Below are 22,790 nucleotides of genomic sequence, written 5' to 3'. Positions count from 1 at the left end.
TCTCACGTTCTCATTACGTCACTACGCTGAAGTGTCCCAACTGACGTGCGTTCCAAGTACTGAGATTGACCAATAGAAAAGCAACCGCCATCTTTACTACTGTCAATGACAAGTAGTGACGTACTTATGGATGGGTTGTAGTTTAGAACTTGGAGTTCTGTTCTACACTGCGAGATACGCTATTGCACACGTCTGTGGGTAATATGTATAAATGCGCGTCAACAGGCCTGTACACTATGCATTCACAGTACTTGATTCTTAAAGTGCTTTTTCTTCACGACAGCATCCAAAATGGCGGCTCGCTGCCGTGACGTTTTCACTCACCCTGACCTTACATTCCTTTTATCACGTGATAGGAATGTGACAGCTCCAAGGCATGATGGGATGTGTGGAGATGATCGTTAGCTGCGGAGAACGCTGGGAGTTGTAGTTTTACTACATGAGAGCTTTAGGTCATTGTATAGACGCAATATTTACTACCTGCGGTATCGCGTACGGCTCACTACAACACTACCCATTACGTAGAAGAACAATAAAGTTTATTTGAGAACGTGACGTCACGGGATGTGATGGTCCCGATAAACAGAACCGTCCTGAAGCATGTGATGGGTCACGTGCCCGACCTTCTGTTTCTGAACCCGGAAGCTGGAGAGGGGTCTTCTGCAGTGCTGGAGGGAGAGCGGTACGCATATTAACAATTTCTGCAACTGCGGTACAGCCTGGCCTGACACAGGTGGGTACTGGGCAATGGGCACAGGGAGGCGCTGTGCTGCAGGGGCAGGTGGCGGCCGCTGGGGGCGCTGTGTTGCAGATATTATGTGGCTGCCATGGAGAGGCGCTGTTCTGCAGGGGCCGGTGGCGGCCGCGGGGAGGCGCTGTTCTGCAGGGGTGTGTACCAGGTATAATGACTACTTCAGTGGAACAACAGGGATTGGGTTCCATTTTCATCTAGCGTGTGGTTTGTGTTATAGAGGGAACTGGCTGCAGATCCCAGTGGATCCCATTTACTTGGGAATGTAATGAAAAGTTCTGCAGCTTCTTATTATATTTTTTTCTTAATTTTCTGATCCTTTTCAAGACCTCTGCTTGCATTCTGTGAATCCGTGTGACAATATATTGATGCAGGTAGTATGTATTAGGCCTCCGTCACACAGACATTTGCAGAAATGCAGTGTTTTTCTTTTGCTAGTGATTGGGGTTTGAACACACCGCCTCCAGCAAGAGACTGCACTGATTGGCTGAGCCTGCTGAGTGTCAGCAGGCTCAGCCAATCACAGCCAGCACTGGATGCACCAATCACAGCCATACAGTGAATGGCTGTCATTGGTGCATTAAGCGTTGGCTCTGATTGGCGGAGCCGGTGTTCCTGAACCAATCAGAGCAATCTCTTGCTGGGAGGCGGGGATTTCAATCTATGTTGCTAGCAATAGATGCTTTGTCGGTGATGACAAGTGCCAAAAACGTAGTACCAAGGTGTGCCAGATTCATTTCAATTGGCGACCCAGGGCTGAAAACGGCCAAAGATAGAACATGCATCGCTGTCAAAGCGCAGCGTTTTGCCGCTTGTGTGAACAGCCCCATTGAAATGAATAGGAGCCTTGTACAGCGTTGAGCGCAGCGCTGAAAAGGCAGCGCTAAACGCTGTACGAAACCGTCTGTGTGAGGGGGGCCTGAACTCGGAGGAATGCTGAAATACATTGTAGCAAACGCTCAGCTGCGTGACTAGGTCAGGATGGTATCTGTCATGGAGCAAAGATTTGGTTACAATTCCACAAGATAAGCGGTATTTAGGAGTTGACTCCAGCGCCCCCTCTCTGCAGGTCCCCACCGCTGCGGCGCTGAACCTCTGAGGCCAGTGACTGGCTGCTGCCGAATTGCCATCATGTGATAACTTCAGTTATTTTATGTCCTTGGTGTACATGGCTCCAACATATTCTGCAGAGCTGTACATCTCTAAGGGCTCGTGTCCACGGCCAGGTCTCCCCGCAACATTCTACGCATTTTCCAGCCATACGCACTGTTGGAGGAGTCCACGTATAGCTGCGTATGCCCGCGAATCACACGCTCACAGACATGCGCAGTGTGTTTTTTGAACAGAGCGGGGATGCGTATGAAAACTCGATGTATTGTATGTGGACAGCGTATTATCCGCAGCTCATACAAGTGCATAGGGCTCACGCTGCGGTCTATATCTCTTGCGTATCGATACACCGGTGTGCATGGATCAATGACAGTCCATTGACTCCATCCACTGCATATCACGCGTCCGTGTTACACGTGTGATGTGTGGTGAAAGCACAATGGTGGACACGAGCCCTAAGACTACATTCACACAGGCGAGCGCGGGATCGCACGTCGGCGTACGTTTTACCCGCGGATGCGAGGCACTTTTCATGCAAAAAATCCTTGCATCACTTCAGTAAAATGACAACCCTGCGGCGCTTGCTTCACGCGCGAAGAAGGACCGGCACGTGTTTCCCCCTGATGTCAATAGGAAATCACCCAGCATGCAATGTGTTGACTGTCCCATTGAAAACAATGGGCGATACATTCCGAGGGACGTGAAAAATTAGACATGCAGTGAAGTTGTTTTTTTTTTTTTTTGTTTGTTTTTTTACCTCACAGCATCGCTCATTTGTATGACTCCATTCCAAAGAATGACGCTCATATTTGCACGTCTCGCAACACACAAAATGCGTGTGAGATTTGCACACATGTGAATATAGCCTGAGGCTAGGTGAACACTAGCGGCGTTTTGGGCTGTGTGCTGTCTGTAATTCCGTGGACGGCACGCAGCCCCATTATGGTATACGAGGCTGGTAGTAGAAAGCCCGTCCCAGGATGGAGATATGTAATATTTTCACACACACAGTTGTGTGGTGACTTTGATTTACAGGGTGCCCAAAAAAAGTAGTCCAGCAACGACCGGTTATGAAGGCTGCCTACAAGAAAATCTTTGTTGCCCATAGCAACCAGTCACAGCGCAGCTTTCATTTTACCTCAGCAGTATAAGACATGAAAGCTGCGCTGTGATTGGTTGCTAGGGGCAAATTCTCTGAAGTTCTGACCCTCCGGCAATTGTTTCACACATGTCGGAGGTTCGGTAAGTGTTTCCCATTGATTTCAGTGGGAAACCTCACATCACGCGGCATGCGATGTGTTCGTCTTTCCCATTGAAAACCAAGGGTGATGCGTTCCGAGGGATGAAAAAAAAAAAGGACACGCAGCAATTTTTATTTTTACATTTTTTCCCTCCCTCGCAGCATTGCTGTGAGGGGGAAAAAAATCGCTCATATGTATGACTCCATTCAAAAAAATGGAGTTCACAATCGCACGTGTTTTGTGTGTCTTGCAACACACAAAACTCATGCGAAATTCTTGTAAATGTAGCCTTAGGGCTCCTTCACACTGGCGAGAGCGATATCGGGCCGCGAATCACGCAATCCTTCCGAAAACTGCTGGATGCAAGGTGTTTTTACATAGAAACATCCTCGCGCCCCTGCTCGGGGTCCCTTCATCCCCGCTGCGGTTGTCACAGGAGGTCATCATGTTCTCCTACTGTTTTCAGTCGGGCCGGCGCTGCTGCCGCCATCCCCATAGACAACCTGTGGATACCCTGGTGGCAGGGGGTCGCCATCTTTTCCCATTGATTTCAATGGGCTATATCTCAAAAAGAAAGGAGATCCTGCTATTTACGTTTTTTTTTCACGCAGGAGTGAAAACGTCGCAAATGAGAATGAAAATCATTGGTTTCATAATCATGCATTTTTACGCACTCTCACATCGTGAGACAATCATGCGTTTTGTTTTTTTTTCTCTCGCCAGTGTGACGCCGGCCTTAAGGTGCTTTTACACAGGATGATCTGTCAGACAACAGATACCTGATCGCTCGTCCCGACGACAATCACTTCTATGTAATTACACAGGAACGAGCATCGCTAATGAGTAGAGGAGGAGCGGGAAGGGATCGTTCCGGCCTGTCCGCCTCCATTCACAGTAAGCAGGCGGTCGTTCGGAAGTGGCCGACAGCCTTATTACACGGAGCGATACCTTTTTCGGTCTCCTGAACAGAAATCTTCTCATTCGCCGTTCGGTCAGTGCGCTCATTTACATGACCAGTAATCATGCAGATTCTCGCTGGACCGCCAGAATCTATTATCGTTCCGTGTAAAAGCACCTTTATACACACATATTTGAGCCAATTTCAATGGACGGCAATAAAGCTGTATGTTTGAGTAATCCCGCGGCCATGCTCTGTCAGAGAGGCTACATAACCGTTATATGCTGGCGAGATAAGACACAAGTAAATAACGCCGTAGAAAACGTCCGTGTCCAGCCGGCGCTTATCGGAGGACATGAAGCGATCATTCAGCAGTGCCTAGCATGTTTCTTGGTACGGGGTTATATAACCCCTTATATGCTGGGGAACGCTTCCTGTATATCTGCAGTGTCCATATCCGTCATCTCCTTGCTGGTCTCCCAGCATAGGAAGACCTTGCAGACAGCGAGGCTTTGTGTGTAAGTGGCAGCATTATGTGTCTCCTGACTGACTCGTCACATGCCGCTCTCCTCCCCGCAGATCTTCCTCCTCTGCCACTCTGCAGCATGGGAGCCATCAAGATCTCCCCGGATTACAACTGGTTCCGCAGCACCGTCCCGCTGAAGAGGGTATGTAGACATCTTATATCCACTATCGCTTCTACATTCCCTTTATTGTAGCAACTAAGATGGGTACAAATAACCATGAGCGCTGTATTACTATACTGTATAGACTATGCTTGGGAAATAAGAAGTGTCCACTGCGACTTACAACTGTATACATATAAATGGAAGGCTACTCTTGATGCATATGTCTTGCACCGTGACGCTAGTTTTTATACATTCTGGGTTGTCGTTCCTTATTGATTTCACTGAAGGAATAAAGGAGAAACTGAATCTTATGTTCAGTCGTGTAAGGAAATATTTTTCTCACAAACAGCATGTGATCTTAAGGACTTTGTACCCTTAATGATGGTAATCCATGATCTGATGCTCAGAATACATTGGTCAGTATGCACTAGGATATACAGGGGAGTCAAAAAGACGCAACACTATATCTCAATACTTGTGTACTTATATTGAAATAATAGCATATTGTATAGGAAGGCATGGATGCGCTACATGATGGTATGACCCCTGGGGGCCCTAGAATATAGACTTATATTTTGTGTTGTGGCCCCTTTAAGAGAGAGAGTAAAGTAAAGTTGAAGAGTAGCATGTGAAAAGCAGAATTCCGCATTCCACATCTCTTTAAGTCCCGTGGGACCGCTGCTATGATTGAAGTAAGGAAAGCGTACTTGATGTGGTCTCCTTCTGCACTGAGCAGGGGGTTGGACCCGATGACCCTGGAGGTCCCTTCCAACTCTACCATTCTATGCTATGACAGGAGCAGATTTCCCAGGAAGTCATCCACCATTGTCTGCAGGAGATTCTTGTCCCAATCCGCGTTGAGTCCCCGGAATGAACTCTGGTCTAACAAGGCAATTGCGCCAAATTCCATCCCGTATGTTGAAATTTGCATTGTTTTCTGATTGGGTCATACTCTTACTTGTAATATGCATCGCAGCTGCACTGAATCGACACTTCGCTGTGCACTAATACAGTCCCACAATGATGGCGTCACCCCTGGACTGCACTGTCAAACGGCTTAATATGTGCATCATAGCAGGAGGGAGCAATTTCCAAGACGCTTTCCTTACTTTAGTCATAGCAGCGGTCCCACAGGACTTAGAGAAACACAGAAAGGGGATTTCTGCTTCTCACATGCTATTCTTCAACTTTGCAACGGTTTACTGCATCCATGCCTTTCTATTAACCCATTTAGGACCAAGCACTGTAAATTTACGGCGCTTGGTCCTGGGCTTTAAACCCAGCCAATTGTAAAAAATACGGCACAGGTTTAAAGCCCCTGCTTCTGCAATCAAGCAGGAGCATGTCGGGTTGTCAGCTGTTAGTCATGGGAGAAGGCAGGAATGGTTTTAAACCATTTCTGCCTTCTCCTTTCCCGAGTACATAACGTTCAATGAGTGCTATGTACTAAAACGTGAAAGTGGAAGTATAAGGCTGGGTTCTCACTGGGCGGAATCCCACCAGAAATCTCACGGTTTTCCGCAGCGAAAACTGCAAGATTTCTGCTGGGAAAGCACAGCTTCAAAACCCGCGGGTTTTGGAGCAGCTTTGCCACATGCTTTTCTACATGCTTTTCTGTAGTGGCCGGCGCTCCCATAGAGAGCAGCGTGGCCGCAACGGAAATAAAAAAACAAACAAAAAACTGCTGCGGCCGGGGAATCCATGTCACAGCGTCGGCTTCTGCCGGCTTTGCAGTGACGGACTGGCCGTCCTATGTGGACGAGATTTCTCAAAAATTTCGTCCACATGGCTGGCTAATTCGGGGATTAGCGGCCGCAACCGGAATCTCCGCATGGAATTTCCATGGCAAATCCGCTCTGTGTGAACCCAGCCTAACTTCTACTACACGAGCCGGCAGTCACGTGACCGTTGGGATTCCCTGCTCCAGCAGAGCTGCAGGGTCCCAGCAGACCCTGATCAGCTTTGCCAGTGACTAATGTCACTACAGGGGATGTTTTCCCCTGTAACTGGGGCTCCCATGGATGCCCCAGCTACAGTGGAAAAGTGTCTAATAAAAACAAAAACATGTGAATGCTCCCCAGAGGTCTTATATGACATCATGGGAGACACAGATAGTAAAAAGAATAATTACTGTAAGGAGAATTTATCTGTTTATCAAAGAGAAGATGATCCCAGATCTCGTGCAGAAGTCTGAGCCCAGGAGAAATACAAATCACACCAGTCTTTGCGGTATCAGATGATTTCTACTTTATTCTAAGGTGTATGCCGCTTATGTACCATAAATGACATCACAGAAAAAGTATATACCTCCAAGATTAATAAGAATACATAATAGGCTGAAACTAAAATGTTTTACATAAGTTACACCTTTTAGGCTGGGTTCACACGGGGCGGATTTGCCGCGGAAATTATGTGCAGAATTTTCGCTGCGGCAAATCCGCATGCGGCCGCTAATCCCAGGATTAGCCAGCCATGTGGACGAGATTTCTGAGGACGGCAAATCCGCTGCGGCTAAGCCGGCAGAAGCCGCTGCTGTGGCGCGGATTTGCCGACCGCAGCATGTCTGTTTTTTTGGGGTTTTTTTCCGCTGCGGCCGCGCTCTCCTCTATGGGAGCGCCGGCTGCAGCGGAAAAGTGAGCGGCCGGGCTGCTTCAAAAGCGCCGCGGGTTTTGAAGCAGTGGTTCTTCCTGTGGAAATCTCGCATTTTTTTTGCTGCGGCCAAACCGCGAAATTTCCGTCGGGAATCCGCCCAGTGAGAACCCAGCCTTAAGGTGTTACTATAACATACAATGAATCCCTTATGAATTCAGTGCAAAGGAATGCAGGGGGGGTCTAGGAGACTGTCTTATCTCCTGTCTGTCCCATCAGTAAACATGCACTATGGAAGGGTTTCGTTTAACCCCTTTACTACTTATACTAGCATCATGCTATATATTTCTAGTCTACAATGCAATAAAAGAACATTTAACTGATACATTGATCTACAATTTTCTTAACATTTACATACATCAGTAAAACAAAATTACAGAATAAAATAAAAATATATACATAAAGAAAATAACCCAAAGCTGACGCCAACCAAAACAATTGCTGTATGCGCCCTGTAATCCAGAACCATACATATTATATATCAAAACGTCCAAAACAAAATGAGAAACCTATTCCCATACTTTATTTTAGCACAAATGTACTAATTAAAAAAATAACTAAAGTTTTAAAATCATTTTGTTTAGTTTTTTAACCCCAATAAAATTGAAAAAATGGGAAAAAAAGTCAGTGAAAAAGATATTTAAAAAATAGCCCTATATGTCATGTGGGGGAACACAGCAAAAATAATCTTGGTAGCTGAAGGGGGAAAAATAGTGGAGTTAAACCACCAGGTGGGTAAAATCCCCAAAAAGTGTCTGGTCCTTAAGGTGCAAATCAGCCTGGTCCTTAAAGGGTTAAAGTATGTATTATCTCAATATAGGACACTAGTACTGAAATATAGCACTGGAGCAGTTTTTCTTTTGTTCTTTTTTTTTTTTTTTTTTTTTTTTACTACACCCTGTAGTGCTATGTAAATCTAGAGCTTTCCTTTCCTTAATGATTAACTCCATGTATTTGGGTTAATCATTTAAAAAAAAAAACAAATGTGATAGAAGAAATGACTTTTTGAAGTAAAGATCTGTTAGATGGGATGTCCTAGATTATTGTAAAATCTGTATGGGGTTAGTTCTAGTGGATGGAAGCTTAAGAAACAGAGGGCGGAGAGAAAGGGCCCCTGGAACCCAGTGTGCCCCATGATAGTGTATCAAAGGCCTTTTCCAAGTCTAGTGCCAATAGTTTCTCCACAAAAAAATCCCAGATGACCTAATCTGTAATGTTTAGAACTTTCCTTATATTGTCCGGGGCTTGTCTCTCGTGTATAAATCCAACCCGATCCCTAATTACCAAGGATGGGAGTAAGCGGTTCAGTCGGGTTGCTACAATAGATGTGAAGATCTTATAGTCTAAATGAAGTATTGAGATAGGTCTGTAGCTTTTCGGGGGAGAGATGATCTTTACTACCCTTAGGGATCACCGCGAGTAGTGAGTCCAAGAACTCCTGCGGAGGAGTCTCTCCGTTCAGGAGCCCCTGAAATAGTTTCTTCAGAGGTCGGACTAGTATGTCCTTGAGTCTTTTTATAATAGAGTGGTCAATCCATCGGGTCCCGGTGGGCCTTTCCTAGTTTAAGGTTTTTGATGGTATTCAGAATGTCAGCATTCAGGGAGTCTCTGGGGGTCAGAAGGGGAGGGAAAATTTAATGCACCTGAAAAAGCAACTCCTGGGGACGAAACGTGACTGTCCTGGGCTTTATAAAATGTGGTATAAAAGTCGTGAAAGGTATTATGGATCAAATCTGCATCAGACGCCGTGGTCCTCTGAGGGGTATTAACCTTAAAGACCGTGTTAATTCTCGCCCTATTCCACAGGCTAGCTGCCAGCAGGCGGTCTGGTTTGTTTGTGAATTTATAACAAGTCGCCCCTGTCCATTGGAGGGCTCAAAATGTACACAGTTGCTGTGCATTTTGGTGTGGATCCATAGCGGATTTCACTCTTTCCATTGACAGTGTGACATAGACTGTGGAACTGTGCCAAAGTTGACATCAGAATCCACACAAATGGTGTGGATTTCGACACCGAACATGATGTGGATTTTGGCATGGATTTTCCACTGTGGAAAATCCCAACCACTTTCCACCATGTGTGGACGTTTCCTAATAGTGCTTACAGCGCAGCTACCTCCAGTGGTCACAGGTTATATCATCTCTGTTTGGAGTTCTCCATACTCTGTTTTCTTCTCTCTGGGCCCAGACTGACCTTTTGAGATTTTTTTTTTCCAGCCACGACTCGCCTCTGTTTACTCATCCCACCCTGCTGCAACCCCTAATTAACTTTTCAGTGCCTCCCATAGAAATAATGTTCTCCCTGTGGCCCCACTTAGTAATAGTAAGCAGTCCTGTGGTCGATAAAAGTTGTCCTGTTGGTGAGATATAAATGTGTGATTCTTTTTTCTGCCTTAGATCATCGTGGATGATGACGACAGTAAAGTGTGGTCTCTGTATGATGCTGGCCCCCGAAGTGTGCGCTGTCCCATTATATTTCTACCTCCAGTCAGTGGCACAGCGGACGTCTTCTTCCATCAGATCCTGGCACTGACTGGCTGGGGATATAGAGTCATTGCTGTAAGTACTGAACTTTGCAGTGATGCAGACACTGAGAACTGGTGATATGAGCTAGGTATGTACTGTAGGCTTCTCTACACGTATTGATACCTGTTCCAAATGTTAATTTTAAAGGGGCTGTCCAGTTGCAAACTATTGATGGGCCTAGCTGCAGGATAGGCAATCAATAACAGATCAGCGGGGGTCCACTGCCTGGAAAACAGCTGAGGTCCAGGACAGCGGAGCCCCACCAGTCTACTATTGATGGCCTGTGCTGCAGATGGGCCCATCAATCATTTGCAACTGGACAACCCCTTGAAGGTCTTGTTCATATCCGCATTAGAGACTCCCGGACCTCCACCACAGATACGTTGGGGGAAAAAAACCCCTGACAAAATAGCTTAGCATGCTGTGCTATTTAGTCCCGTAAAATGCCACACGGAAGCCCATCAGAGAAGTCCATCAGGTGTTGTTGGTGTCCAGCATTTGAGGGATTTGTCACCATTGTCACTTTTTTATCCTGCTCCTATAACTGAGCAGCCCAATGAAGAAGATCGCTGCTGTGATCAAGGCCTGACGTAAATGCATTTCACTCTTTTTCACAACTGCATAAATACAACTTTACATAAGTTTTCTGCAAACATAATTCTTCGGCTTCCTCTTCTAGCTGCAGTACCCGGTGTATTGGGATCATCTAGAATTCTGTGATGGGTTTAGAAAACTTCTGGATGACCTGCACTTGGATAAGGTGAGAGAACAGTTTTAGGATTTTTTGCTTTCCTCACGAACTAAAACTTGCTACACCTATTGGATAAAGGCCAGTTTTACACGGGCGACAAAATCACGCTATTTTTCTTGTGATGCGACAGTGCTACAAATTGCATGTATGTGAAGCCCCTGCTTTCCAATGGGTTCCTTCACATAAGAGATGTTTTGTAAGCTGCTACATTGCGTGAAAAAAAAAAATTGCGGGTTGCTGAATACCGCCGCAATTTACAAGGTTTTGTAGCCCATGTTTCACTATGGAGCAGTACTTTGTGTTGCATTGCACAAAAACGCAGTTTTAGTGCTGTGCGATGCAACTTTTACAGTAGGAAATCCTACTGTTTCCCCTAAAATAAGCCATAGCTGCATGGAAAAAAAAAATCCCCTAAAGGGCGCTGTCCGGCTCCGCCGCGCGTCCCCTCTGCATCTCCGGCACTTGTTTGAAGTCCCTCAACAGAGCTTCCTGGTCGAGCGAACCAATCACAGCCATTGCATGGCTGTGATTGGTTTATCGAGCGCTGTCTACGATTGGCTGAGCCACGGCACTCAAAAGGCAATCGGAGGCAGCGCTTCCTGAAGGCAGGGTTATTCAAACCTCTGACCAGGAAGCGTTGCCTGAAGACAAGTGCTGGGGACCTGCAGAGAAGACGTGCGATGGAGTGCACCGCGGCTGTTAGTTGATGTATTTTAATAATTTTTTTTTTATGCAGCTAGGGCTTATTTCAAGCCCCCCACTCCCCCAAAAAATGTCTGCAAAAGAGCGCTACAAAGTCGCGTAAATTTGTAGTGGTGCAATATCGCTGCAGTTTTCTTGTGGCAGTATCGCATGTGTGAAAGAGGCCAAAAGTAGGATAAAAGTGGTGATTTTTGATTAGGTTCAGCTAATGGTTGAGTCAAAAAGGTTGCATGCTTGTTCCGGGCATTCATATCTAATCTTTTGAGAGGTTAGTCTCACTGGATTGTTGCATGAGCAAGTTGTACATATACAGCCCCACTGCATATGTCAGTGCTATCTGCCATGTTACATATACGTTGTAAAAAAAAAAAGAAAATAATAATAGTATCGCAAGTTTGTGCATTGCGATACGATAAAACGAAGGCTCCATAGGAAGACATGGGCGATAAAATGCAAGACCGAGAATAATAGGACATGCCGCAATTTTTTTTTTTTTTATATACCCGCAACAACGCATGACTGTAAACATCACAAATGTAAAGGAAACCATTGAAAAGCATGGGTTTCATAATTCTGCGTTTTCATGCGCTCTTGCATCGCACGGTTTTATCGCCCATGTGCATCAGGCTTAATGGGCATCCATAGGAGCCCCAGATACAGGAAAAACCTCCCCCTATAGTGACAATAGGGAGGGGGTCTGCCAAGACCTTGCAGCTCTGCCATGTTGGGTGTCACCAGCGACGGCTGGGTCAAATAATAGAGACTGCACTTCACTTCCTTTATTCTCTACATGTTGCTCGTTGAACGCTCTGTAGCCTGCAAGAGAGATGGCAGAAAAGATTAAAAACTGCTCTGTCTTCTCCCCTGGTCCTGCTAGGTTGCAGGTTTAGTCAATAAAACCATAGAGCAGACGGACTAGGAAACTCTTCTAGTGTATTACTGCCTCAATGCAAAAGTATATCATTGCTCTCCCCTTTAAGCCATGCACTGACGGTGCAACATGTAAAGCAGGATCTGAGGTTGTCCTCATACAAATAGCAAAGTCCTTCTTTTATTATCAAGATTACCAGTTTCAGGGTGTTCACTCATCCTATCTTCAGATCTGTGTGATGGAAATAGTTCAGTCCATCGGACAAAGACACTTAACCCCATAAGGACCAAGTGCAGTAAATTGCACGGTGCTTGGTCCTGGGCTTTAATCCTGTGCCATAGTAAAAATATGGCGCTGGTTTAAAGTTCCTGCAACCTAGCAGGACCCGGGGAGAAGACAGAGCAGTTTTTAATCTTTTCTGCCATCTCTCTTGCAGGCTACAGAGCGTTCAACGAGCAACATGTAGAGAATAAAGGAAGTGAAGTGCAGTCTCCATTATTTGACCCAGCCGTCGCTGGTGACACCCAACATGGCAGAGCTGCAAGGTCTTGGCAGCCCCCCTCCCTATTGTCACTATAGGGGGGATGTTTTTCCTGTATCTGGGGCTCCTATGGATGCCCATTAAGCCTGATGCACATGGGCGATAAAACCGTGCGATGCAAGAGCGCGTGAAAATGCAGAATTCTGGAACCCATGCTTTTCAATGGTTTCCTTTACATTTGTGATGTTTACAGTCATGCGTTGTTGCGGGTATATAAAAAAAAAAAAAAAATTGCGGCATGTCCTATTATTCTCTGTCTTGCATTTTATCGCCCATGTCTTCCTATGGAGCCTTCGTTTTATCGCATCACAATGCACAAACTTGCAATATTATTTTTTATTTTTTTTTTGTACAACGCATATTAAACATTAGAAACTCCTCCTGTCTTTTGCGCTAAAAAATCTCAGGCGGCAGCAATGTTTTTACAAGAAAAAGCATCGCTGATGATGAAAAATTGCCTAAACACATTTGCAATTTTTGTCATGACTTTCTTGCGGCAAAATTGCGATCGCCCGTGTGAAACCAGCCTTACAGTGGAAACCTGTGAGATAAGAAAAAAAAAAAGACGTCATGAATGCCCCCAGACAAATGACATCATGCGGTTTATAGATGTTAAAAAAATAAGTGTAAAAAAAAATGATTACAGATTTAAAAGTATGTATCGAGAGAGATCACGGGGCAACCTCTCTTCATACAGCGCAGGCGTCAGCTGTGTATTACAGTTGACACCTGCAGGCAATAGCTGCAATCAGCCACGGGGCTATTAAGCCTTTAAATGTCGCTGTCAATTCCCGTAACCCCTTCCCTGCAGGGAGACGTGCGGGTGTTATTGTGAGTGTCGCGTTACAGGCAGGTCCTTGGCAAAGCACCATGTGAAATCCATATCTTTGGGTCTCTCTTACCGTTGGCAGGACACAGTCTCTATCTCTTTCTCCATATGTAGGTTCATTTGTTTGGAGCATCTCTTGGCGGTTTCCTGGCCCAGAAGTTTGCAGAGTACACACACAAGTCTCCCAGGGTCCAGTCACTCATCTTGTGTAATGCCTTCAGCGACACCTCCATTTTCAACCAGACTTGGACGGCGAACAGGTAAGTGTTCATTTACTGACCCATCAGGCTGCATGTTATTAAAAATTGCTCATGATTTGCTATTGTCCTGCTTCCTTTCCCCAAGTACTTTGCATTCTACATTGTTCTTTGGGAAGGTCATGTCTCAATTACAACTTGCAAATATAGTGATTATTTTGGCCCATATCATAGTAGTTAAGGGCAGTGAAAATTCAGAATAAGCAATAGTCACCATAGTAGGGATATGACAATCATTGAGGGGATCCCCCGCTCTATGAACCGGAATAGAGCATGGCTCTCGCTCTGGTTGCCCATTTCTTTGATTGCCATATAATGGGAAGTGACAACTAGTCTAGCTTTCCCTGGTGATACAAAGTGAGCTCATGGGGTTAGAGAAGCCGAATCTCATTTCAAGAAGGACCTGTCTTCATGAGAGAACCTCTTTAATGACAGAGCACATAGTAAAACGAAGACATGACACAGGATTAAGGCCACCTACACACGACTGGGTTTGAATTGCAGAATCCGCGATCGTCTCCGCATGGACGATCCGTGGCATCTGCACCAATTCAAACCAACGGAGCATCTGCATGTCCGCTCACACAAGCAGACAGCGACTGTGATTTTTCTGCTTGCGGAAAAAAAAACACTGCATGCTCCGGTTTTGCGCGGACTGATTCCAATTGAAGTCAGTGGAAGCCGACCCACCTGCGGTCCTTCTGCAATTGACATTGCGGAAGGGTTTACATATTCCACATCATTGCTAGGCAATGACACGAGAAGCAGAAGTTTAAACCAAAAATCTGTACTGCGCATGTCCGACGGCGAGCTGTGCGGACCATCTACAGTACAGAAGAAAAGGCAAAACTACAGGTACGTGCGGACACCGGCCAGGCACAGGGTCTGATTCTGCTGCGGAATCTGACTCGTTCGAGTGTAGGCGGCCTTATTCTACCCAAACTCCTCGCTAATCACTTAACCACTGGTTTTGTTTCACTAGTTCCACATTCTAGTTGTGTTCTGTCCGGTGTCTTACAGTGGTTGTAGATAGACGTGTCTCATTGTAGATGTTATGTCTTTGCAGCTTTTGGCTCATGCCTGCATTTATGCTTAAGAAGATTGTCCTGGGAAACTTTTCTTCTGGGCCTGTGGATCCTGTAATGGCTGATGCCATTGATTTTATGGTGGATCGGGTAAGCAAACCTTTATCTAATACGCACATTCCGCTCTGGGAGCTCTGATCACTTTGAGCATTATCCAGACAATCACTATCCTTGGTGGCGTTACTGTAGAAATGTACATCTAGCGATTCTCGTCATGAAACTACAAATAACAGATTGTACTCCAGTTCCCATCATCTGCCCTTCGTAAATGACTTCACGATTCAACCACCACTGTAGCGGTGTTTTAATGGTTAATAAAAAGCGAACTTCCTTATGGGGACTCGCAGACGCTTGTTTAGCAGGAACCATTCTGACATTTCTCTGCATGTGAAGGTAAAGCTCAGACTTATCTGGACAACCATCTAATTGGAAAAACCACATATGCAAAGGTCCAGATTGTCGAACGCCCCCTTCACACAAGCGCATGCGTATATACACGCGCCTGAACGCAGTGTTTTTGTAGATTGAACACTGTTTTTTATGCGCATGCATTGGTGTATTTTACTGTACTTTTTCCGCTCGCAAGCCTGGTTCACTTGCATGCAGCAAACAAAGTCTCATCGATTTCAAATGGCAAATTAGTCTAACGAGTTCAGAATGTGTATTTTGCACGCATTTGCGCATCCCCACTAACTTCTGTGGGGAATTTTGGTTTGCAAATGCGCAGGAAAGCGGAGCGTGCTCTGTGTATTTGTGTTTGTTTTTTTTGTGTGCAACTGAAATTTGCAGGAATAATACGCACATGTGAATGAATCCATTCAAATCAATGGGTTCTATTCTCTGTGTTTTGTGTGCTCACATGTGTCCATGTGAAGCCGGCCTTAAATTAATTCCATGCAGAAGCGGTCTTAGGGCAGCCTCAAACGAGTGCACTTGCAGCCGCAATTACAGCTGCAAAATCTGCGCCCGCAATGCAATAATACATTCACTTCAATGGGTTTCTTCGCGTGTGGTCTTTTTCCTGTGCATTCCAAGCGCAGGGGAAAAAAAGCAACATGCTCTATTTTTCTGCGCAGTTGTGCACAGAAGGCCATTGTCTTTCTCAAATCGCACAGGGAACTGCATGATTTCGCGGGCTTAAAGGGGTTCTGTCATTAGAATAAAATTCAATACCTACCTATTCCTTCCCCGTCAGTCTTCTTACCGCATCTTCTGCCTGCTGATCTTCTCCTGGCTCCTGCAGTCCCCCAGGTCGCCTCACCGCCAGCCATCCGGATCCTCTTCTTCTTGTGACGTTACATATATTCTCGGCATTCTCCTTCCTGCAGGTCAATGTATGCTATGTCACTAGTGACCTAGCGTTCACTGCCTAGCAGGGAATGCCAAATCCTATGACTGGCTAATGCCGAGACTGCGCATGGTCTTGTGGCAATAGTATATGAACACTCGCGGTAAGACAGCGTGCATGTGCAGTCTCTGCAATAACCCGGCATAGGATCTGGTAGGAAGACTGCCTGGGGAGAAATAGGCAAGTATAGGTTTTTCTAATGACAGAACCCCTTTAATCAAACACTTGGGCCTCCCGAGTCAGCTGACCAGCTTACAAGTAGGCTGCCTTGGCCTACTCCATCCTGGTGCTGATGCGAGCGGTCTCGGCAGCACAGTAAAGTACAGTAGAATGCACTGATCTGGGCACAATAGCCCACGATTTTGTGCCATAGCAAGCTTATATGCACTTATGCTCGTCAAAGGCTGCCCTTATGGTTTGTTCACACTTGGAAAATTTGCTGTAATCTTTCCGCAGTGGAATAAATCTGCCAAAAATTCTGTATCAAAATCTTGATCATTTTTTTTTTTTTTTTTGGTAGAAAAAACTGTTTTTCTACAAATCTAGAGCGAATCCGTATCAAATGGTGTGGATTTTTTTTCACCGCATTGTTTCATGGAGATGTGTTTATTAACAGGCTAGTTACTTATTACACAACAGGTTTTTTTTTTTAACTAATGGCTTCAGAATAATAATTTGGTCCTTTCTCGTTTCTTAGCTGGAAAGTCTCAATCAGAGTGAACTTGCATCTCGTCTTACCTTAAACTGCCAGAACTCTTATGTGGAGCCACACAAAATCCGAGACCTCGCTGTCACCATAATGGATGTGAGTGTTCCTCTTCATCAGCATAGCAGTGCAACTTCGCTATAATCAAGAGTTTACTACTTATTTAGGACTGTTCAGAAAACATACCTTGACATTTTGACACTTATAGCAGTGCTATTGATATATCAGCTTGGAGTAGAGTAACACTGCTGGGTCGGTCCACACACAGTTTGATTATAGTCTATAACCATGGAGACCCAAATCTTCATATAAGAGCTTTCTATACGAAACGTGTATTGGAAACTTTTGGCCCAAACTATATGGGGTGAAATCTACTATACAGTGCCAGGCTCAAAGTTGTGCTGTAACTGCTTATGCCATCCTAGAATAGCATTTAATGGCAATGTCTCGAGGCAGACGTTTAGGCATCATAACCCTTATGTATAACCAGGAGTCCAGCCATGGCACGCCACACACATGAAGTGACTAGCCACTTCCAGAAATGCCACTGACTGCTTTTTTGGATTATTTTCAGCTAGGACTCAGGACCAATTGTGACTCCGTTTCTTTTATAAAACCCTTTATATGTTGCCGTGTCTGTGCACCATTCGTGTTTCTGTAAATGTATATTCAGTGATTCTCCATGCTTTGCTGTTTCCATGGAAATATAGAAGGAAAAGGACTTTTATATGGTTTAGTGCACAAAGACAATCACCAGCCAGGCACAATCAATTACAAGAATGGGTGAAAAATGGTCAAATTAAAACATAACTTTTAATAATGAATATTTACAATCTTGCTTACAATCCATAAGCAGATACAAGCGAGCAATAACATAATAATTAGAACGTTCTTGCCAACTCCAGCAGCTCTCTCACATGTTGGATGGATCCCAGACAATCAGTGCGACATCACTCTATTTATTGACGGATCAATCTCCAGCAACTACATATAAAGTAAGGGACCAAATGACTGTCCCTATGAATCCCTTACTATCACATACCCTTATGACATGCTTCCCTAGATGACGTTAGACCGGGCTGTAGACAACCAGCAATGGTCCTACCTGCAGAGGTCCGCCTAGAGGCTGTGTATGGGCATTCTCCGAGCTACTCGGCTTCACTCTATGTAATGCCATAAATGCGAGAACTGATATTTTGGCTGTCCCAGAATATAGAGAAAAGACACCAGTCTCTGCAATGAGCCTTCAAGTAGCTGAGCAGTATACAGATACTGCCATAACTCCTAATGACTGCAGGCTAGTATAGGAAAACTATAGAGTAAGGCAAAGAGAAGTCACTTAAACTTACCGTAGTCCTACAAAATGCCCCATGCCCATAAATACATGGGATGTACCATAGTAATTGTGAATATAACCATATATTTGAACATGCAAGTCGACATAAGTGCACTCAAAAAAATCAGATGTGTTTAGCTTAGTAGATTGTGAACTTGAAACCTACCATGTAACTGTCATGTCACTCAAGCCACTTTATTATCTCACTTACATGTAGTGTTATTCTTGCTTTGTGCAGGTTTTCGATCAGAGTGCTCTTTCAACAGATGCCAAAGAAGAAATGTACAAGCTGTACCCCAACGCCAGGAGGGCCCACCTGAAAACTGGGGGCAACTTCCCGTACTTGTGTAGGAGTGCAGAAGTCAACCTCTACGTACAAGTATGCATCAGTCTTCAGTGGACTCTGTCATAGTAACATTGTTGGTCAGATTCATAATGGCAGAAGTTCATCTAGTTCTCCTGCAGTGTTGATCGAATTGAGGGCAAAAACCCATCAGAACTGAAGCGAATTAAACAAAAGAATCGTTTCTAGACTCTAAAACATTCACTAATCAATGACCAATCTCCGGTAATCTAATTCTACCTTGTAATATTACACACAGGAAGGGAAGGCATCCAGGCCCTCTTGAACCCTTTAACCCCTTCCCGCTCCATGACTTACCGGTACGCCATGGAGCGGCGGTAAATGTATGAAGAGAGGTTGCGTGGCAACCTCTCTTCATACAGTGCAGGCGTCAGCTGTTTATAACAGCTGACACCCGTGGGCAATAGCCGCTATCGGCTGTTCGGCTGATCGCGGCTATTAACCATTTAAATGCCGCTGTCAATTCTGACAGCGGCATTTAAATCCCCCGAACGATGTCCTCTCGCGGTGAGATCGGGGGAGCCGTGCAGGTGTCATGGCAGCCGGGGGCCTAATGAAAGGCCCAAGGGCTGCCTTACCAGACTGCCTATCAAGCCATCCCCGTGGGGTGGCTTGATAGACTGCCTGTTAAATTGCAGTATGACATAATGCTATAGCATTACATCATACTGCAGGAGCGATCAAAGCATCGCATGTTAAAGTCCCCCAGGGGGACTTCAAAGTTAAAAAAAATCAATAAAGTTTTTTTTAAATTGTAAAAAAAAAAAAAAAGTTAAACTTTAAAAATCACCCCCCTTTTGCCATGTCTATTATTAAAAAATCTAAATGATAAAATAAAAATATGTATTTGGTATCGCCGCATCCGCTAAAGTCCGATCTATCAAAGTAGCACATTATTTTTCCTGCACGGTGAACGTCGTCCGAAAAAAATAAATAAAGAACGCCAGAAATGCACTTTTTTAGTTACCCTGTCACTCAGAAAAAACGCAATAAAAAGCGATCAAAAAGCCGTATGTACTCCAAATTGAACTACAGGAAACTACAGGACAAAAAAGCGAAACTACAGAAAAAAAACGATCAAAAAGCCGTATGTACTCCAAATTAAACTACAGGACATCCCGCAAAAAATGAGCCCTTGCTCAACTACGTCGACAGAAAAATAATGACTGCAGGAAATAATTGAAAAAAATTAAATGTCTTTGAAAAAAAAAAAGAGTAGTATAGTAAGAAAACCTATACAAGTTTGGTATCGTAGTAATCGTACCGATCCATAGAATAAAGTTATCATGTCGCTTTTGTTGCTGTTTGTGCGCCATAGAAACAAAACACACTAAAAGATGGCGAAATGTCTTTTTTTTTTTTTCATTTTACTCCACTTAGAATTTTTTTTAAACGTTTTTCAGTACATTATATAGCACCACTGAAAAATACAACTCGTCCCGCAAAAAACAAGCCCTCATACAGTGACGTCGATGGATAAATAAAGGAGTTACGATTTTTTTTGAAGGGGGGAGGAAAAAACGAAAATGGAAAAAGAAAAAGGGGCCGTGTCATAAAGGGGTTAATGATTAGTGTATTGGGGGGAAAAAATGTATGTAATATATTATATACACTTTTTTTCCCAAGGTTCTTGATTTTAAAATTGGTATATTGGCACTAAGATAAAATCTAGGAATGCATTCCCCATTTAAATTCTGATTTTCATATACAACTTGTATAGTCTTGGATTACAGGGCAGTTTTGGCGACTACTTGGGTTAATGTGGGCGGTGCTTTGTCTTTTTTTTGGGGGGGGGGGGTAGGGAGAGGTTTTCGTAACCATTTGTTTTAAAATCTATGTCCCCCATGATGTCCTATAAGACCTCTGGGGGACATTCACATTGTCATATTTTTTTATTTAGTTTTTCAGTGTAACTGGCGCATCCATAAGGAGCCCCAGTTACAGGGAAAAGCATTCCCCTATAGTGACAATAGTCATCGGTCAGTAACATGCTAAGTCCCGGTAGCCCTGCTGTGGCGGGGGTTGCCGGGGATCACCGGGTACAGAAGAGGGAATGGCATTGCTACTTCCTCTATTCACAACAAGGGAGCAGCTAGGGGAGGGGCTGTCAGTTTACTCTGAATGACAGTTGACTAAGATTTCAGTCCTCCAGTCTTAAAAAAACAATACAAGCATAGAAATCAAACAATCTGAAATTTTTACTAAAAACCAATTACAAAGGTCTTCATTTCCAAAAACCTATTCATTAAAAGACAGTGCAAAGGTGCACATATACTTTATCCTTTAAAGGACGCAACAATTATTCCATGGACATGGACATTTGAGGGCTTGTGTTTATGCACGGCGAACTGTAGTTTTATTGCTACCATTTTTGGGTGCAGCTAATGTAATGTAAGGATAGAATACATCAATTCTGCCATTGGTAGTTTTTTTAGTTTTTTTAAATCATCGTTAATCATTCAGCATAAATTGCATGATGCATTTTATTTTCAATTATGATACCAAAATGTTGTAATTTGTTTTAGGTCTTTGCACCCTTTTTTGGAAATTCTTTTTTCTACGTGGTTGCATTCAAAGTCCCATTACATTTTTTTTCTTCCCATGGATGGAGCTCTGTGAGGGCCTATTTTTTTTTCACAGGCTGTAGTTTTTGTTGGTACCGTTTTGGAGTACATACGGCTTTATTGATCAGTGTTATTGCTTTTATTTTATTTTTTGCCATGTAGGATAAATAGCGTATTCAACTTATTGTACAGATCTCTACGAATACAATGAAACCAAGTATGTGGGATCTTTTAAAAATGGGAGGTTGCGTAAAAAAGTTTTTTACACTTTTCTTTTAATGTCGTTGTTGGAGACTTGAACCATGACGGCTATGATAATGCATTGCAGGACTTCTGTACCCCAGTGCCTTATTGCTTTCAATAGCGTTCACAGGCAATGGCAAGCCGGGACGCCAATCATGTTTATCCATTTAGGATCTTTGCAATTTCATTGCTTGCTTCTTTTCCAGATCCACCTGCGACAGTTCCATGGCACCAGATATGCAGCAATAGACGCAGCTATGATGAGTGCAGAGGAGTTGGAGGTGCAGAAAGGAAACCTTCAAACAAGTGACGAACTTCAGGAGACTGAACCTTTACCGTAAGACAAAACCGCTCCTCTTGTTTTGTCTGCCAGGTGGCATTTACTAATGCGTATCTCTAGAGAGATAGAAGGAAGACCCTTAGAACTAACCACTCAGCCACTCTTAGGAGTTCGGAAATCTCTAGGATTGTATGCAATTCAGACCAGGCCTGTTATACTTCTCTGAAAGACTTGTGGGTGTACATGAGACCATGAACATGGACCAGATGTTCCAAGACCGTTCCAAGCAAGACACCCGTTCAAGAAAGGGCTGCATTACTTTTCCTCTACTTGTGAAAATGATTGGGTTTTTCAAAGAGAACACTTGTATTCTGGACCTCCAAGAACGATGAAGAATGGGTCCACTAGCCAATGGGCCCCGTACCAAGCAGTGTCAAACCTTTATTTGTTAACATTAGTTAATATAGCCACTTTTACTAATAATCTTTTCCCCACTTCTCAGCTTTGAGGACACTTTGTGCCGGGAAAATGGACCAATTCCTATGCTGTTATGCACCATTACTGTGCCTGCAATGGAACGTATGTCAGACCTATAGAAATGGCCATCGTGGGGGTTCTGTTTCTGTTCAGTATTGTCTTTCACCCTGTCCTTTTATTTAATGCTACAGAGCTCCCCGTTCTTAATCGATCCACATACAAACCATTACAGGATATTAATAGGCATGGTTTGTAATGAGAAACCCAATCGAGGGCGAATGATTGTATTGTCTACTATCAGTCCTGACCGGTAATATTGTATAAAGACGAATGCAGCGACTCTTCAGGACGCGTACAATCCATACAGGTCCAGTGCCTTACTTCTTGTCATGTTGTGTCTACGTTTTTGTATTCTGAGGGCAGTTGTATATAGTCTCACTGTATATTACATAGCCGTTGTGGTGTTTTATGTTTTGTAATATGTGATACATGAATTTATGGTCGTCTTTACATTTTCTTGAAGTGCCAATCCCCAGAAATTTCGCTGGAAAGACTTCCGAGGAGGATACAACGTCGGGCTTTTCATAGACTTTTGTGTTTGAATAAAGCAGTAATGGTATTGTTTTCTTTCA

At 44.1% G+C, this 22,790-nt stretch overlaps 1 protein-coding gene across 1 annotated transcript; it reads left to right on the top strand.

Moving 5' to 3' along the window:
- The first annotated feature begins 392 nt into the window (after positions 1-392).
- Positions 393-22,790, top strand: SPG21 (SPG21 abhydrolase domain containing, maspardin). Its single transcript, XM_066592889.1, has 9 exons — positions 393-733; positions 4,580-4,668; positions 9,676-9,837; positions 10,484-10,564; positions 13,613-13,758; positions 14,822-14,930; positions 16,886-16,993; positions 18,469-18,609; positions 21,608-22,790. Exons 2-9 carry the CDS (start codon positions 4,606-4,608, stop codon positions 21,740-21,742), a joined length of 945 nt encoding a protein of 314 aa, XP_066448986.1. The 5' UTR covers positions 393-733; positions 4,580-4,605; the 3' UTR covers positions 21,743-22,790.

The sequence above is a fragment of the Eleutherodactylus coqui genome, chromosome 2 (assembly GCF_035609145.1).
Source record: "Eleutherodactylus coqui strain aEleCoq1 chromosome 2, aEleCoq1.hap1, whole genome shotgun sequence".
Lineage (NCBI taxonomy): Eukaryota > Metazoa > Chordata > Amphibia > Anura > Eleutherodactylidae > Eleutherodactylus > Eleutherodactylus coqui.
The sequence above is the reverse complement of the archived record's forward strand: the minus strand, read 5'-3'. Positions and strand labels throughout refer to the sequence as shown.

Bases quoted from the DNA above. Each gene is read 5' to 3' on its own strand.
- SPG21 (XM_066592889.1), top strand. From the start codon at position 4,606: ATGGGAGCCATCAAGATCTCCCCGGATTACAACTGGTTCCGCAGCACC. The intron at 13,759-14,821 runs GTAAGTGTTCAT...ATGTCTTTGCAG, and splicing joins CAGACTTGGACGGCGAACAG to CTTTTGGCTCATGCCTGCAT. The intron at 18,610-21,607 runs GTATGCATCAGT...CTTCTTTTCCAG, and splicing joins AAGTCAACCTCTACGTACAA to ATCCACCTGCGACAGTTCCA.